The 16,348-nt window shown below is 41.4% G+C and overlaps 1 protein-coding gene across 6 annotated transcripts in view; it reads right to left on the minus strand.

Moving 5' to 3' along the window:
* The window catches only part of BCAR3 (BCAR3 adaptor protein, NSP family member), a 98,067-nt gene that overhangs the window by 27,063 nt on the left and 54,656 nt on the right, over positions 1-16,348 (minus strand). For all 6 annotated transcript variants that reach the window (XM_064148031.1, XM_064148032.1, XM_064148034.1 and 3 more), the window contains exon 3: positions 11,969-12,008. In XM_064148031.1, coding sequence (XP_064004101.1) covers positions 11,969-12,008 — 40 coding nt within the window. The remainder of the gene's footprint in view (positions 1-11,968; positions 12,009-16,348) is intronic.

The following is a 16,348-nucleotide window of genomic DNA, read 5'->3' on the forward strand; positions in this document are numbered from 1 at the left end:
AAATATACAAACTTCAAAGTCCTCTGGTAACAACACTGCTTTTCCCACAAGCCATCTTCCTTTTAAGAAGCCACCAGCAGGTTTTATTCATGCTACCAAAAATTAGTATACATATTCTTGAGCTCCATCTACTGCCAACTCACGTACAAATATAAAGCAGTTTTTCTAATGTCTCACCCATCTTTCCTTCACTGTATTCCCTGAGTGGGGATAGGGGGAGGGGAGTGGAAGGAAAGAAGCTATGAAACAGTCATGACTCTCCCTTTGTTCAGAATTAGTTCATAACTTACAGCTTATATTTTCTCTTCTCTTCTGACTTAGCTGCCCTTAGTCTAAATTCAGCTTTGCTGGGCAGCACGCAAGAGCTTTCTCACGTACAAAAAGCAGCCATTAACACAATTGCTAACTTCAGATTTCTGTTTTGAAAGCCTTCACAGCCCTGTCAAAGTAAAGCGTTGGTCTGAGACTTACAACAATTCCAAATATCATTCAAAGATCAAAAATACTTCATCAGGATAAGTAGATGAATTAAAAAAAATCAACTATTTACCTAAAGCTCCTGAATACCCTGAAATACTTTTATACAAAGGGGGATCTAGGAAGTGTGGCACTTGAAAATAAAACTCGCAAGTCAACTTGGGCTCTGCTGGAGCTCAGTCTTTGGAACATCTTTATCAGCACGTATGCATTCAAGAGGCCTGCCTCCCCCTCATAGTTTTGCACAACACATTTTGATGAAGCAAAAGCAGCAAGCTCACCTCAGCTCATGCACATCCCTTTCAACATTTTACTAACAGAAAGATTTGAGGGCATGGACACAGTCTCTGGGTATTCTAAATAGCCAACACAAAATTATACTCCTGCATTTGTGCAGGTGTTCAGTTTTCAGTTGCATCCAACACAGAAAATCTCAGGCAAATCCACTCCTTTGCACACATTACAAGATGGCATCTCAAATGAAATGTACTCCTGCTCCTTCTGCTGCCCTCTCTACAGGCCAGACTGTGTCTAAACAGTACATGTTCAAAAAGAGGCAACATGCACAAACACACACAATGCTCTAGCCTTGCTCTAATTATTGTCAGTGAACATAGCTTCAAGAAATTAAGAGCTTTACCTCCACGGCTTTACAATATGAGCTCCTGAAATGCTTTTAATCTGCTTTCCACAAGCTATATACTCACTCCCCCTTGTGGTTTCTATGCTTACATATACTTAAATCCTCTATAGCAAAACCTTACTTCAGTTAGTTTAAATGTATATACGTTTTCATATCCCAGTCACCTCTTGCTTGTCATCCATCTTAAAAATTATGGAAAGAATCCAAAAATCACCTTTATGGCATAATTTTAGTGGAATAATACTGAAAGACCCAAAATAGAATCATAGAATCAACCAGGTTGGAAGAGACCTCCAAGATCATCCAGTCCAACCTAGCACCCAGCCCTGTCCAATCAACTAGACCATGGCACTAAGTGCCTCAGCCAGGCTTTTCTTGAACACCTCCAGGGATGTTGACTCCACCACCTCCCTGGGCAGCCCATTCCAATGCCAGTCACTCTCTCTGGCAAGTACTTCCTCCTAACATCCAGCCTAGACCTCCCCTGCCACAACTTGAGACTGCGTCCCCTTACATATTTACATATGTATATAAAAGCTGAAATACATAGGAATAATACAAGAAAACACACACATTAAGATGGTCCAACTCATAATAGGTCAGATGTAAGATTAACCATCAGCAAATAGAAAGAATGCATGCTGCTCTAAGAATTTGCAACATCATTTACCAAAGCATACTCAGCATGACAGAAAATGCTCCATAAGCAAAATAATCCATTCCAGCATGAGAAGGAAATGCAAGCATCACTACTAAAAGACTGCATAATAAAGACTGGAATCAATGGAAAGTCACTATCCACTGAACTGAATCCTTAGGAGGTTTATCATTCACAAGGAAAACAAAACAAAACCACAAATATACACCATAAAAAAACACCCCCAAAAAAGCCAACCCCCACACTAACAACCCCCCAGTATGCTAAAAAATAAACTAAGCCAAGCAAACCCAACAAAACACATACACATGAAGTCTCTCAAATAAAAACACCCAACACCAAAAAAACCACATCCCAATCCATAAATTCACCCCAACCCAGATCCTGGAGTTCATCAGGTCATTCAGGAACTGGGGGCTAGGAAAGAACAAAAAGCCTCAAACAGTAGCAGGCTAACTTTGTAATCACTCTAGTAGGAAAACATGAACTAGGACAGTAGACTAAACAGTGCATTGTCTTGAGGAGTTGTAGAATCATAATTCCTGCACATCTACTGCAAACACCAGCATAGGGATTTCATCACTTTGCCCTCCAAAGACTGCAGAAATGCTAAATCTTTTCAGAGACTAGCTTGTTGGTCAAACAAAATCCAACATGAGAAAGTACTGAAATCTGGATGCAAGATTCCAGCACTAATTATCATAGAATCAACCAGGTTGGAAGAGACTTCCAAGATCATCCAGTCCCACCTATCACCCAGCCCTGTCCAATCAACTAGACTACAGCACATGTATCAAACAAAATGAGTTTTCATTAACTCCAAATAAATAGAGCAAGATTCTCATAATGGCTTTAGGGAAATCTGACTACTTCAATTTCAGCTCCACATCTCATGTCATGCTAGTTTGAGCCTCACTGGGATATTTTGGTGAGAAGAATTAGATTATAGGCTGTGAAAAGAAAACACTGGTGATGTCTACTGCACTCATAGGCTTGCTGAGATGGATAAAAACAAGAACTTAAATACAGATAACAGAGTTGCTCTTGGGCTCTGGCTGCATGCACCTCTCTCTCTAACCTGCCACTTATTAACTAATCTGTCTGCTTCCTAACCCCCCTGGCTGACCCTCCAAACTCATCTTGAACGTAAGGCAAACTCTGGGATAAGGTAGAGGGGTGGAAAGGTGTTTGAGAGCCCCTCCTGGGGACTCTGGTTTCTGTATTACTTTTTAACTTGAATATTTCTGTCTATAGCTGTATATATGGTAAATATCTGCTTGTATATTGTGCTAAGCTGTAAATATAAAGCTTCATTCTTTAATTTGCAGCCACTGAGTCTACTCTGGGCGATTTTCTTAAGTGTGGGGGGTCGGGTAACAGACAAACCATAACACGTGGTTCTCCCCCCACCCTTGGCTGCTGAAAGCTTTCAGAAACAAATATCATACATAAAGAAATAGTTGTGCCTTCTAAGTAAAGAAACAGCACATGGTGTAAAAAAGAAGCCTCCTATAAGCTCAGGGAAAAGATGTATTACCTGAAACTTGACTGTTAGCAGAACAGATTCAAAGTACAAGACAAGATGATTTGTCCATCTTATTGCAATAGCTGAAACATAACCCACTAGAAAATTAAAGCAAGGTAGCAAAAAGAAGATATATGGACAAATGGGCACAGAAAAAAAAAATCATATGCATAAAGGTGATTTACATTACATTTCAAGGGAAAACCCTCCCACAGTAATAATGAAAAGGCCGTTAGCATAATCCAGTTTGGAGGTAGAACAGATTATCTTGGGAGGTTAAGAAGTTTCTTTTGCTGGAGGTTTTGAACAAATCATAACATTTTGAACAAATCAGAGACTCCCCAACAGATTTCTCAAGATCTTTCTACAACCTACATCTACAACTTAATGATGGGGAGAGGCCAAATCTTCCCTTCTCCTCCCCCCTCAACCTCCCAGTTCTGTGCCTCCGAAGAAAAAAGCAACCAATTCCTAACTGAAATGCTACGAAATGACTACAAAAGTTACAACGATAACGAAAAACCTGGTTTTGATAGCAGACTTAAGCAAAGAACAAACACAGGCAGTGTTCTCTCTCCAGCAGAGGGCAGTGTATAACTGGCGACTACCCAATCAAGCATCAGAAGGGAACATTTTCCTCGGGAGACAGATATTTAACATTGGATAAGCTCTAACAGGATCTTATGATTCTGAATTATATATCTTGAACACAAAAGGCAACTGCTTTTGTGAAGCTCCAGTTCTTACTGAACTGGGTGGGCAGAGGTCAATGGGATGAGATTTAATAACGCCAAGTGCAGGGTCCTATACTGCGGCCACAACAACCCCAAGCAGTACTACAGGCTGGGGACAGAGTGGCTGGAGAGCAGCCAGGAAGAAAGGGACCTGGAGGCGCTGGTAGATAGTAGCTGAACATGAGGCAGCAGTGTGCCCAGGTGGCCAGAAGAGCCAATGGCATCCTGGCCTGGATCAGGAAGAGCGTGGCCAGTAGGACAAGGGAGGTTATTCTTCCCCTGTACTCAGCAGCAGTCAGGCCACACCTTGAGTGCTGTGTCCAGTTCTGGGCTCCTCAATTCAAGAGAGATGTTGAGATACTGGAATGTGTCCAGAAAAGGGTGACAAAGCTGGTGAGGGACCTGGAACACAGTCCTGTGAGGAGAGGCTGAGGGAGCTGGGGGCATTTAGGCTGGAGAAGAGGAGGCTCAGGGGTGACCTCATTGCTGTCTACAACTACCTGAAGGGAGGCTGTAGCCAGGTGGGGTTGGTCTCTTCTGCCAGGCAACCAGCAATAGAACAAGGGGACACAGTCTCAAGTTGTGCTGGGGAAGGTCTATACTGGATGTTAGGAGGAATTTCTTCCCAGAGAAAGTGATTGGCATTGGAATGGGCGGCCCAGGGAGGTGGTGGAATTGCAGTCCCTGGAGAGGTTCAAGAAAAGACTGGATGAGGCCATCTCCTCATCCTCATTTGGTGCCTTAGTGTCAGGCATTCCTTCAGGTACCAAGTGTCACTGTCAGACAATGCAGAAGCCAAATACAGCTTTTGCTCACAAGTCACAACTTGCGTCTCACCCAGCAAGTCCCCACAGAACAGCGATATGCAACAGCTCACAAACAGAGATGCAGTGTTAGTTGGCAACTTTCCTAGCAGGATATGGATTTCATTACTATATTTCCAAGTCCAAAATAGGCTCACTGCAAGCAAATTTCTGTGTCATCAGGAAGAATTCTTCCCCAGACTGTGACTATTTGTCATAGTGACTCGGATTTAATTTTTCTTTTCCTAAACTTTCCCAAACACACCTAGACACATATTGTCCTGATAGGGCATAAATCCTGCCAGGCCAGTTTAACCCTTGCTCTCCTCCTCCTGTTGTGCCGGGGTCTGGTAGAGAGTTAGATGAGCAAACAATAAGGGTTTGGCCCCAGCAAAGCCTTGAGGGCTGGGGGGCTTAGCACCACGTGTCAGGTGTCCTGCGCTGCTCTCAACGTGCCTGCATGGCCAAAGGAGGCAGGAAGCCTTGAAACCATTGGCCAGAACAATGGTGCTAGTGCCTATTGGCCAGTTTCATTTTCAAAATTAACTATTTAAAGGGGGATGACTTAGAAAGGTGAACCTTTCTGCGTTAGCCTTTCTGCACCAGCCTGTTTCCATGGAACCTTCCTGCCTCTCCTCGTTTGTGGCTCATTAAAGGTGGCCACGTGTATGCAGCTCACACCTGCCAGTTTGGCAGCATCTCTCCCCTCTGCCTAGAATAATTTGTATTTTACTCTGGGATCATTATCACAAGTTTGAAAGTGTCTTTGATACAGAAGACTTCCTTACAGGAGACCAAAAGCATTTTCAATACATATGCTGGAGTGAATGCCAAGACTCCATAAGCATAGTCAGAATTTTCCTGTTTTCACATTATTATTTTCCAAGTTCTGATTGTTTCAACTGTTTAATCCTGTGCAATTGCTTCCTGTCGACCAAAAATCCAAAGAAGCTCAGGGAATTGACCCAATTTTTGAATAGTAATAATACAAATTAATATTCATACAGAAATTAATAATTTATAACTATTATTAATTTCCAATACACACACAAACTTCACTTCTGATAGTATTCTTACCATATTACCTTCTTGTAACAGCCATTAGAATGATGAGAGTCAAGTACCCACATATATATCTGATTTGCATCCACAACACTATGAATAAACTGTGCATCAATAAACCTCACCACCTGATTAAAGTTCCCTGAAGTTAAAACCACAAGACATTTTCCCATCTTCCCAAGCTACAGAGAATAACCAAACATACCAGAACATCAACAAAACTTTATTTTCAGTGGTGCTCACGAAAGCCACCATAAATGATAATAATTTATGACAGTTTGCTTCCTAACACAAAATCAGGGTGTAAAAGTAGAGGGAAAATGCACACTGCAGGGACGAGACAAACAAGAATCCTTCAGCAGAACTTCACAAGGAAATAACATTTTTCTGCAGCTGTAACTTCCATAGACCAGTGGCAGTTTTTTTCAAGTTCAAATCTAAATATAAACTTCCCTCATGACCATGGTGAGCAGACAGTCATGGATTCTTTTTTTATTTTTAAACTACAATTCCAAAACCTCAGGTTGTAATAGTACTCATCAACTCCGCACTGATAAGGATTCTGTATGTTTTAGCACTATCTCCACAGAAAAAGCTCAAAAGGTTTTCATTACAGCATTTATTTCCAACCTCATACAGCCTTAATGATTACAGCACAGACTTAGAGAATCAGTCAGGGTTGGAAGGGACCACAAGGATCATCTAGTTCAAACCCCCCTGCCATGTGCAGATGTGCTAGTTTGAGCCCAGCTGGGATATTTTGGTGAGAAGAATTAGATTATAGGCTGTGAAAAGGAAACAATGGTGATTGTCTACTTCACTCATAGGCTTGCCAAGAGGTATAAAAACAAGAACATAAATATAGATAAGAGTTGCTCTCTGTCTCTGGGGCTGCAGGAACTTCTCTCTCTAACTTAACTTGCTGCCTGACTAATCCACCTGCTTCCTAACCCCTCTGGCCAACCCTTCAAACTTACCTTGAATCCAAGGCAAAGTCTGGGGTAAGGTAGAGGGCTGGAAGGGTGATTGAGAGCCCCTCCTGGGGATTCTGGTATCTAGGAGGGCTGTTGTGTTTCTGTATTACTTTTTAACTTGTATATTTCTGTGTATATTGTAAATATCTGCTTGTATATTGTGCTAATTATAGCTTCATTCATTCAGTTTCCAGAGTGGCTGACTCTAGTTTGATTTTCATAAGTGTGTGGGGGCAGGTAACACCCAAACCACCACAGCAGGGATGCCCTACCCTAGATCAGGCTGGCCACAGCCTCATCCAGCCTGTCCTTAAACACCTCCAGGCATGGGGCCTCAACCACCTCCCTGGGCAACCCATTCCAGCGTCTCACCACTCTCTTCTATTAAAATATCCTAAAGTATTTACAGTGAATAGGAATGGGACAGAAAGCTATCTTTAGTTCACATGGATTTGATCAAAACAACCCACAAGAAGCTTTCTGACACAATCAAATCTGCCAGCACTTGATCCTTTCTCCTCTGCAGGAGTCTGTTCTGTGGATATGCAGGCTCAGGGTGTGGGAAGAACCTGCTGAGACTACCAATGGATCTATTATTTGGCTCATAAAACTTGTAAAAATCTCACAGGATGTACAACGTGCTATTGTGCCTGTAAACCTCTTTCATGACTTGGTTAGCAGCCTGACTCAAGCAGCCTGGCCTGTTTTCACTGCTACCATGAAAGGGTTTTTTTTTTACCCTGAAAGAGCCATTTAACTGTGACCATGGTTTCAGCAGCACTGTGAGGACAAAGGAAGGGTTGAAGGCATACGAAAACTTCAGTACTCAGACTTCAGCAAATTAGTACTTTTTTTTTTTCTCCTTAGAACTTGCTTTTGCATAATAAGCTCTCTTTATACTGAATGAACTATTACATCAATATTCAAGATGCAAGACACTGTCATTTCTGAGATGTAAAGTATTAGAAACTATAGTGCATAGAACATTCTTTAAAAGCCTTCAGAGGTATTAATTTTCTCATCAGTGCTTTCTGTTTTCTATCTTGAATGGAATAGTACAGGATAAAATCCAATTTATTTTGGCTTTCCTCTGTCCCAAGTCCTCCTAAACATAAGGAATTATTTATACAACTTTTAATTACCAGATTCTAGCAATGAAAGGTCTGCATAAAAAGCAAATTTATACACTCAGCTTCCAAGTTCAGCATAAGTCTTTCTGCCCTGTACAGCAGTGTCTGCTTGTAGTCACTACAGTCATAATAAACACTACAATAAGGGGGCCTATGGGAAGGCTGGGGAGGGACTATGTACAAGGTCTTATAATGACAGGACAAAGGGTTTAAACTGGAAGAGGGGAGATTGAAACTAGATGTTAGGAAAGGGTTCTTTCCAGTGAGAGTGGTGAGACACTGGAACAGGCTGCCCAGGGAGGTTGTGGATGCTCCCTTTGTGGAGGTGTTCAAGGCCAGGTTCTAGTGGGAGGTGTCCCTTCCTATGGCTGGGGGTTGGAACTGGACGATCTTTGAGGTCCCTTCCAATCTAAACCATTCTATGATACTCTTTCCACTGTGAAACACAGCACAGTGGAAAAACACCACGCTGTACTGAGTTACTTCTACTCAAACATGAGTGGATTATCCAGTTCTGGAGAGTCACTGATCACACTGCCAGCAAGTATCATTTATCATTCTTACAGGACTCACAAGAAGCTGAAGCAGCATTCCTGCGTCACTGCAGAAACAGCGCTACTTTGCAACTGTGAAGCTGTAGGATCAGCTCTGTGCCTAGATTCCCTTCTTAAAATCAGGTTTTAAATAGAACTAGTTTAAAACTTGCTGCTTGTCTTTGAACTGAAGGAGACTAGGTATGCCTGGTAAAGTGGATCAGTTATGAGGACAGCACATATTCAATCACAGTGGATCTTTCAGAAAGGCAGATACAATTAGCCCATCAAGGAAAAGCAAGAGTGGGGCTGCTCCCTAAGGGAAGGTGATCCAGAAGCACAGGGTAGGCAACACACCAAGCAGGTGCAGTTCGACAGCATCAAGATGCAGGTAAGCTGAGCAAGATGATGAAACCAAGAGGTCTTATCACAGTCCAATTTACATCAGGAAGGACAGACTAACAGGCCAGGCTCAAGGTCCACCCAGGGCTTCCTACAAAGCACTTCAGCAGCCGTGCTGGGGCAGGCACATATTAACACACAGCTCAGGCAAGGCCTGAATGCTCTGAGATATTTAAGCCCTTCCTCAGTGAGTGTCGGTGGAGGTCCTAAGTGAGGCTGCTCAGGACATTTAAGAGCTGATCAGAACCCTCAGGACCCTAACACAGTACACTTTTCTTGGGACTGTAAGTCTTGGGTAAAATAAACAGCAGATGGACTACACCAATACATGGTACATTTGTGCTATGTACTACTTTCAATGCAATGCTGATTTTTACAAGATATTAATCCAAAGTCTCTCTTCTCTTTATGGTTTGAATGGCAAAAAGAAAGAAAATAAGTTTAGTTGATTGGACAGGGCTGGGTGCTAGGTTGGACTGGATGACTTTGGAGGTCTCTTCCAACCTGGTTGGTTCTATCAAGATCTTATGTAGAATTAGCTTGCTCTAGTGTTAGTTTTGATGTATGCCTGATACATCATACATGCTTAATAGTCAAGTTGATGTGTTTTCAGTCAACCAACACATCTCTGTCTAGAGACAACACTAACTATATTTTCCTGTGCATAAGGAATGTGAATCTCTCTCAGAACTTCAGTTATCAGCAAAATAGGCTTCCCAAAAATGCTAATTTTCTTTCTTCTCTTACTACCTTTTTTCATTTAAAAGCATATTTTTAGCACTAATTAGGCAACACCGATCAAAGCCTACCCAACTGGCATACACATAAGTCAAATAGGCTTGCACAGATGGCACCAGTAGTACAAGCACAGCGAGATACTACAGAAATCTATTCTTTCAGCTTCCTAACTTCAGTAGGTTAGTCCTGCAGTTTATACTTGGCTTATGACTGCCATCATAATTTTTCAAGGAGTTAAAACATGTAATAGCTATTGTGAGGTACATTAAAAGAGATAGTGAACACATATCTGCTAAAACTTAAGCCAACAAAGGGAGCTCTAAGATCCTGTTGTTATGAATTCAGGTACATCTTTTACAGTCATAGTAAACTGGTAACAAACTAATCCTGACAGTTCACTTTTTAGCATTAATGGTAATTTTCTTGTGTTTTCTGACATCAGCTTCATTAGTAACCTGGACTTCAGCTGCCAAAATATTTTGGAAGGCTCTATTTACTGGTAAATATTATTGTGTGCTTGTTAAAATTGTACTTCAAGACTTCTTGACAAGAATCCCTGTTATAATACCATTGAGCTGAGGACCAGCTTCACAGTTCACTAAAGGCAGAGATACAGACAGACAAAACTGAATGAAAGTGAAAAGAAGGGTATGACAACCCTCATATTCTCCCTCCTAAGTGTCTTTTCCCCAGGCTCTGCTCCCCGACATCAAAGTTTTAATAAGTAAGCTTAGCACCACTGCTGTTGACAAGCATCTAAGACAAGCTCCTACTAGACAAGCTGAAAAGATTAGAAACCACATTCATAATACAGAACTTGCTGCAACAAGAGAAGACACATATTGATGAATTGGCATGTGAAACCTCTGCCTTCTATTTGGTCATGTTATTAAAACTGTAACAATGTACTCTGTGCAACATAGTGCAAGATATACAGTACAGTACAATTAACACATCCACCAGTGCTGCCTTTGGCATCCCCTCTTTATGCTGCACTCTTCAGAAGGCCTTCTTGACCTTCTCTGTCTCCACTACTTCAACATGACCCAACTTTAGGCTGGGATTCAGTCCAGGGACCTTGAAACACTGAGCTAACTGTTTACAGATGAATTCCAGTAGCAGTCCTTGGAGTCCCTTGACATGAAACTTTATGTTTCACTCTTCCCCTCATCTTCCAAACCTGAATTCCTACATCCATCTCAATCCTAGACAGAAAGTCCAGCAGAGGATCCCTCCATATTATCAGGCAAATTAATTCTCAGCACTTCACTTTGGCAGTCCCCTCTCAATACTGCATTACATTCTCCTAGTTTATTTCTTTGTTCAGCCTGGGAACCTCTTAATTTACCTCAACTACGAACACCCATAGAAGGAACTCCAGCAGCAGAACCTTGTTGACTAGCTCTCCTCAGTCTCTTCCTCATCCCACTCAAACCTGAAGCAGAAATTCAGGCGTCTGAGAAATCTAGGCTGTCCACACAAATAGTTACAGAAATATCCCATGTTCAAGGCTAATCTGTGCTTATCAGCTACTTCTCAGAAGATTACTGTATTCTAAAAGACAGGGAACAAAGCTCAACATTTAAAGGAGGACACTGTTGAGAGACATGACACACAAGCCAGATTCTTTCAAGGTTCTGAGAAACAATATTCCTTGTAAATGAAACATGTTGAAAGGTACTAATTCAGTGGAAATTACAGTGCTGCAAGAGACTCCCAGGACAAAACCGCAACCTTAAGCCTTCTTCCAAAGCATCTATAGCACTATTTTTTTCCACTTAAATTTATTGATGCTCCAGAGTAAAAATACTTCAACTCTAATATGTACTCTAACAAAACACATTTCCTCCCCTCAGCCAGCACTCTGGTCTTGTATAAAGGAAAAGCAGAACTTAAAATTTTGCCAGGATTCCATTTAATTTTTTGCACAGAAGTGAAGTTTTAACTGTAATATTACTAAGCACATTGCTGAAACCATAAACCTCAATTTGATATTTTTATGATCTTTCCCTCAAAATCCACAAGGGAGAAATAGAGATTCTTTTAATCTGCTAACAAAGGCATAATCACAGGTAGACACAACAGAAAAGAGGCTCAAATATAAAAATGCTTTAGGACAACACCCACAAGTATTTCACTGAGGCCTACAGAAAATAGTTTGACATATATAACTAGTTTTTACATAATAATAGACAGCAGCACCATCTACCTTTAAATGCCTGGAAATACCATGCCAATGCTGATTACATATCAAATCAAATATTTTGATGGTAAGAAATTGTACCTTACCTTAACATATTCCAAAGCAGGATCCAAAACACTCTGATCTCTGTAAGGGCAAGGAGAGAGAAAGAAAGGACACAGAAACAAACACACAGGAAAAAAAATAGTAAGTGCAAATATAATCTTATACCAAGGAGATGCATTCATATAAGCAATAAGCTACTAGATCATGTTAAAATCCTAGTTAAATACTATGTGTTTTAGCTAGATAGCCTATGTTGCTCAACTTTTAACAAATCTACTAATCACTGATCTTTTCCAGAAGATTAGGAAGTGAAGTCACTAATAATTATTTTGGGAAATAGTTAATTATACAGTTCAAAGCAAAGTAAAAATGACCTTGAAATTTCAATAGAAGGCTGTGGTACATACTTGCCACCTAAAAAGCCCCAGATAAATGTAAAAGACAGCTATCCCAAAGGCTTCTAAATTTATTCCTTTGCTTGTATGGTATGTTTTCCCATTTAAGCTATGGCTACTGATAGCTGTGAGAGGACATTGCTAACACAAGAAAATAGGAAGTAAAGCATACACTTCTGATATAAACAAAGCAGAAATCTCATAGATTTGTAACAGTAGAAAGTTTGACTTTACATCTGAAACAATGAAATACAATTCTTGCACTCCTAAGTTCCCAAAACAATGATAATTCACAGAATCAACCAGGTTGGAAGAGACCTCCAAGATCAGCCAGTCCAACCTAGCACTCAGCCCTAGACAATCAACTAGACCATGGCACTAAGTGCCTCAGACAGGCTTTTCTCTTCAACATCTCCAGGGACAGCAACTCCAGTACATCCCTGGGCAGCCCATCCCAATGCCAATCACTCTCTCTGGCAAGAACTTCCTCCTAACATCCAGCTTATACGCACTGCCTGCCACAGTTTGAGACTGTGTCCCCTTGTTCTCTTGCTGGTTGCCTGGGGGAAGAGACCAACCACCACCTAACTATAGCCTCCCTTCAGATAGTTGTAGACAGCAATGAGATCTCCCCTGAGCCTCCTCTTCTCCAGGCTGCACACCTCCAGCTCCCACAGCCTCTCCTCACAGGGCTGTGTTCCAGGCCTCTCACAGACATCACAATTACTTGAAAGACAGATAACAAATTCATTGCCCTATTTTAAAAGGAAAATACTTCCTGGTAGGTTTTCTATACATACAGATGGAAAAGGACACAAGCAAAGCCTATGTTAAGAGCCCTGTGATCGATTCACAACTATTTCCATAGAGATAAAAATAAACATATACAAACCTCATTGAAAATAAGTTTGTTTTAAAGAACTACCAGGTTAAGAGAGTTAGCAGTACATGACAGAACCTGGGATGATGTATATGTAAGTGCTACCTTAAATACAAGCATGTAATAGTCATGATGAAAACCCTGAAAACTTACAGAGAGATTGAGAGCTTGTTATAGCAATCAAATTTGCTGACAGACAACATATGCCCCCATAAACTGAGAAACATGATGCTGTTTGTTAGAAGCTGCTACAACAACATAACACTGGAAACCTAATCAGCAGTGTCAGTTAAGTATAAATTGAGTTATGCTGTAATCAACCAACCCAGAATACAGTTAAATTCCCTCTATTGTTTTGAATGTAATTGTGTATTGCCTGAGTATAATGTAGTAATTTTGTTTCAAAGTTTTCACTCAGGTTCTATAAAAGCTTTTAATCCATAGTATCTATACAGAGGCAAAACAGAGCCTTTGGTAAACAAGAAGCTCGACATGAGCCAGCAGTGTGCACTTGCAGCTCAGAAAGCCAAGCCGAGCCAGGGCTGCATCAGAAGTGTGGCCAGCAGGGTGAGGGAGGTGATTCTACCCCTCTACTCCACTCTGCTGAGACCCCACCTTGAGTACTGCATCCAGTTCTGGAGCCCCTATGCCAAAAGAGATGTGGAGATGCTGGAATGTGTCCAGAGAAGAGCCACGAGGATGATCAGAGGGCTGGAGCAGCTCTGCTGCGAGGACAGACTGAAAGAGTTGGGGCTGTTCGGTCTGGAGAAGAGGAGGCTCCCAGGTGACTTTCTTGTGGCCTTCCAGTATCTGAAGGGGGCCTACAAAAATGCTGGGGAAGGACTTTTTAAGCTCTCAAGGAGTGACAGGACAAAGCTGGAGGTGGGGAGATTCAGACTGGACATGAGGAGGAAGCTCTTTAGCATGAGAGCGGTGAGAGCCTGGAATGGGCTGCCCAGGGAGGTAGTTGAGGCCCCATGGCTGGAGGCGTTTAAGGCCAGGCTGGATGAGGCTGTGGCCAGGCTGCTCTAGGGTAGGGTGTCCCCTGTCCATGGCAGGGGATTGGAACTAGCTGATCCTTGTGGTCCCTTCCAGCCCTGACTGATTCTATGATTAATTTCTTAACCCTACACATAAATGATGGTGTTCAGCTGTTCAGGCTGTATCATTGATAACCATTTCATGAATGTTAGGATAATGTGAAGAGTCATCAAGTTCCATTCCTAAAAAAACTACCACCACCACTGCCAGATTCAATGGAAATATAATTTGGCAGCACTTGAGACCTTTTCCTAGCAAATACACAAAGAAGGGGCACCTTGGTTAACTGTATGCACAGAAAACATGTATAAGTGTACTGGAGAAAACAGGGGTGAAGCACAGAGGAAGAACAAAAGTTTCTAAACAGAAAGAAGCTCTCTTTCTCAATACTTTGAAATTTGACCAGGAAAAAAAAATCCCATTCTTAATCAGCTCAGTGAAGTCATTAAGCATGGCTGAACTCTTCTCACATTCAAATTATCTGTGGGAAGTTTTTCCAGTACCAATTGTTTCTGAAAACCTTTGCAGTTCCACTCTCCACTAGCCTGTAGAAACTCTCAGGACAAAGGGGCTCTCAGCACTGCATATGCCACACACTCCAAAAGAATGAACTTGAGCAATAAGGCTGAGAATTACTTTATTTGCTTAATTTGGCAGGGAGCACATTTACCTATGGTCTGCATTTACAGATTCTAATCCTGCAGTCTAGCTTTGCTATGGACTCCACTATTCCCACCAGCAGGCACAAGATAAAAGATCTTTAGGACAGCTGGAGCCAAAACAAAATCAAAGAGGCAGAAATGGTTTCAGAAAAAACAGCCTATATATTTACTGCCTATATAAAGGGAGGGAAAAAAACAAAGAAGAGAGAGAAAGTGGCCTGCAGTTCCTTTACCATGCCCATGGCTAAAGTGCTTTCAAATTTTTACCTTTCTGAATGGGACAGTGTGCTGGTTTGAGGCTAATATTTACTGAGAGAAATTAAATCCTTAGCTGTGAGAAGAAAGAAAAAACCCAACCGTAACCTGCATCACCATTCTTCTGCTGAGAAATGCAACTAGTCAAAATATAGATAAGATGGGCACTTCAAACATACTGCTCAGCTCTTGCACTTGGGGCTGTGCCCTCCTTCTGGTGGTCTGGTCTCTCCGGCTGACTCTGCCTTTAACTTTCTAATCCACCTAACCCCTTTGTCCTCTAACCTGCTTGTCATCTTTTTTTGACATCTCACCTCAGATCTCCAGATTTATCACGTAAGATATATATGGGTTGATCTGGTTATTTATGAAGGAAGGGAAAGAGGGAAGGAGAAGGAGGTTTGGGTCAGGAGCCCTCCTGGGGACTTTGATTGTTTCTGAGATGGATATTGTGTTTCTGTGTTTTTAATTTGTATGTAACTGTATATATCTGCTTGTATCTTGTCCTAAGCTGTAAACGTAGCTTCATTCTTAATTTCCAGCTTGGCTGAGTCTAGTCTAGGTGATTTCATAATTACACTACCATCACAGGTAGTGTAATAACTCTTTTCCCAAGTACTGTAATATTTAATCTGGTAGGCTGTTCCACAGCAACACGTACAAATTTCTGCAATTCACCACAAGTGCAGGTTTTTCATGAGGAATCAGACAGCTAGGAGTACTATATAAACATCTTTTCTCCTACCAGATCTACTCCTTTCTCTTCCCATCTTCTCCTATTAAGTCTTCACCTTTGTGCAAATATTTTGAAGTTATTTTTTAACAATAGTAACATTCACTGATGTAGACTGACTAACAGTAGAGTAACTACTGCATTTTCCTATCATTCAATTTCATTCTAATTCTGCCACATTATATACAGCATTAAATAAAACAGATAGCCCAAACAACTAGGAACTAGCCAAATAATTGATTCACAAAACTTAACTCCTGAGTCTCAACTCTCTGGACTTGAGGAGTGGACCACTCACTGCATAACAAATTGTCTGAATGGCTACGCTCACACAGTTGCAGCTAATGGCTCAATGTCCAAATAGAGACCAGAATGATCAGAGGGTTGGAACACCTCTGCTATGAAGACAGGCTGAGGGAGCTAGGGCTGTTCAGCCTGGAGAAGAGAAGGCTCCA

This window comes from Pogoniulus pusillus, chromosome 8 (assembly GCF_015220805.1).
Source record: "Pogoniulus pusillus isolate bPogPus1 chromosome 8, bPogPus1.pri, whole genome shotgun sequence".
NCBI classification, from domain to species: Eukaryota; Metazoa; Chordata; class Aves; order Piciformes; family Lybiidae; genus Pogoniulus; species Pogoniulus pusillus.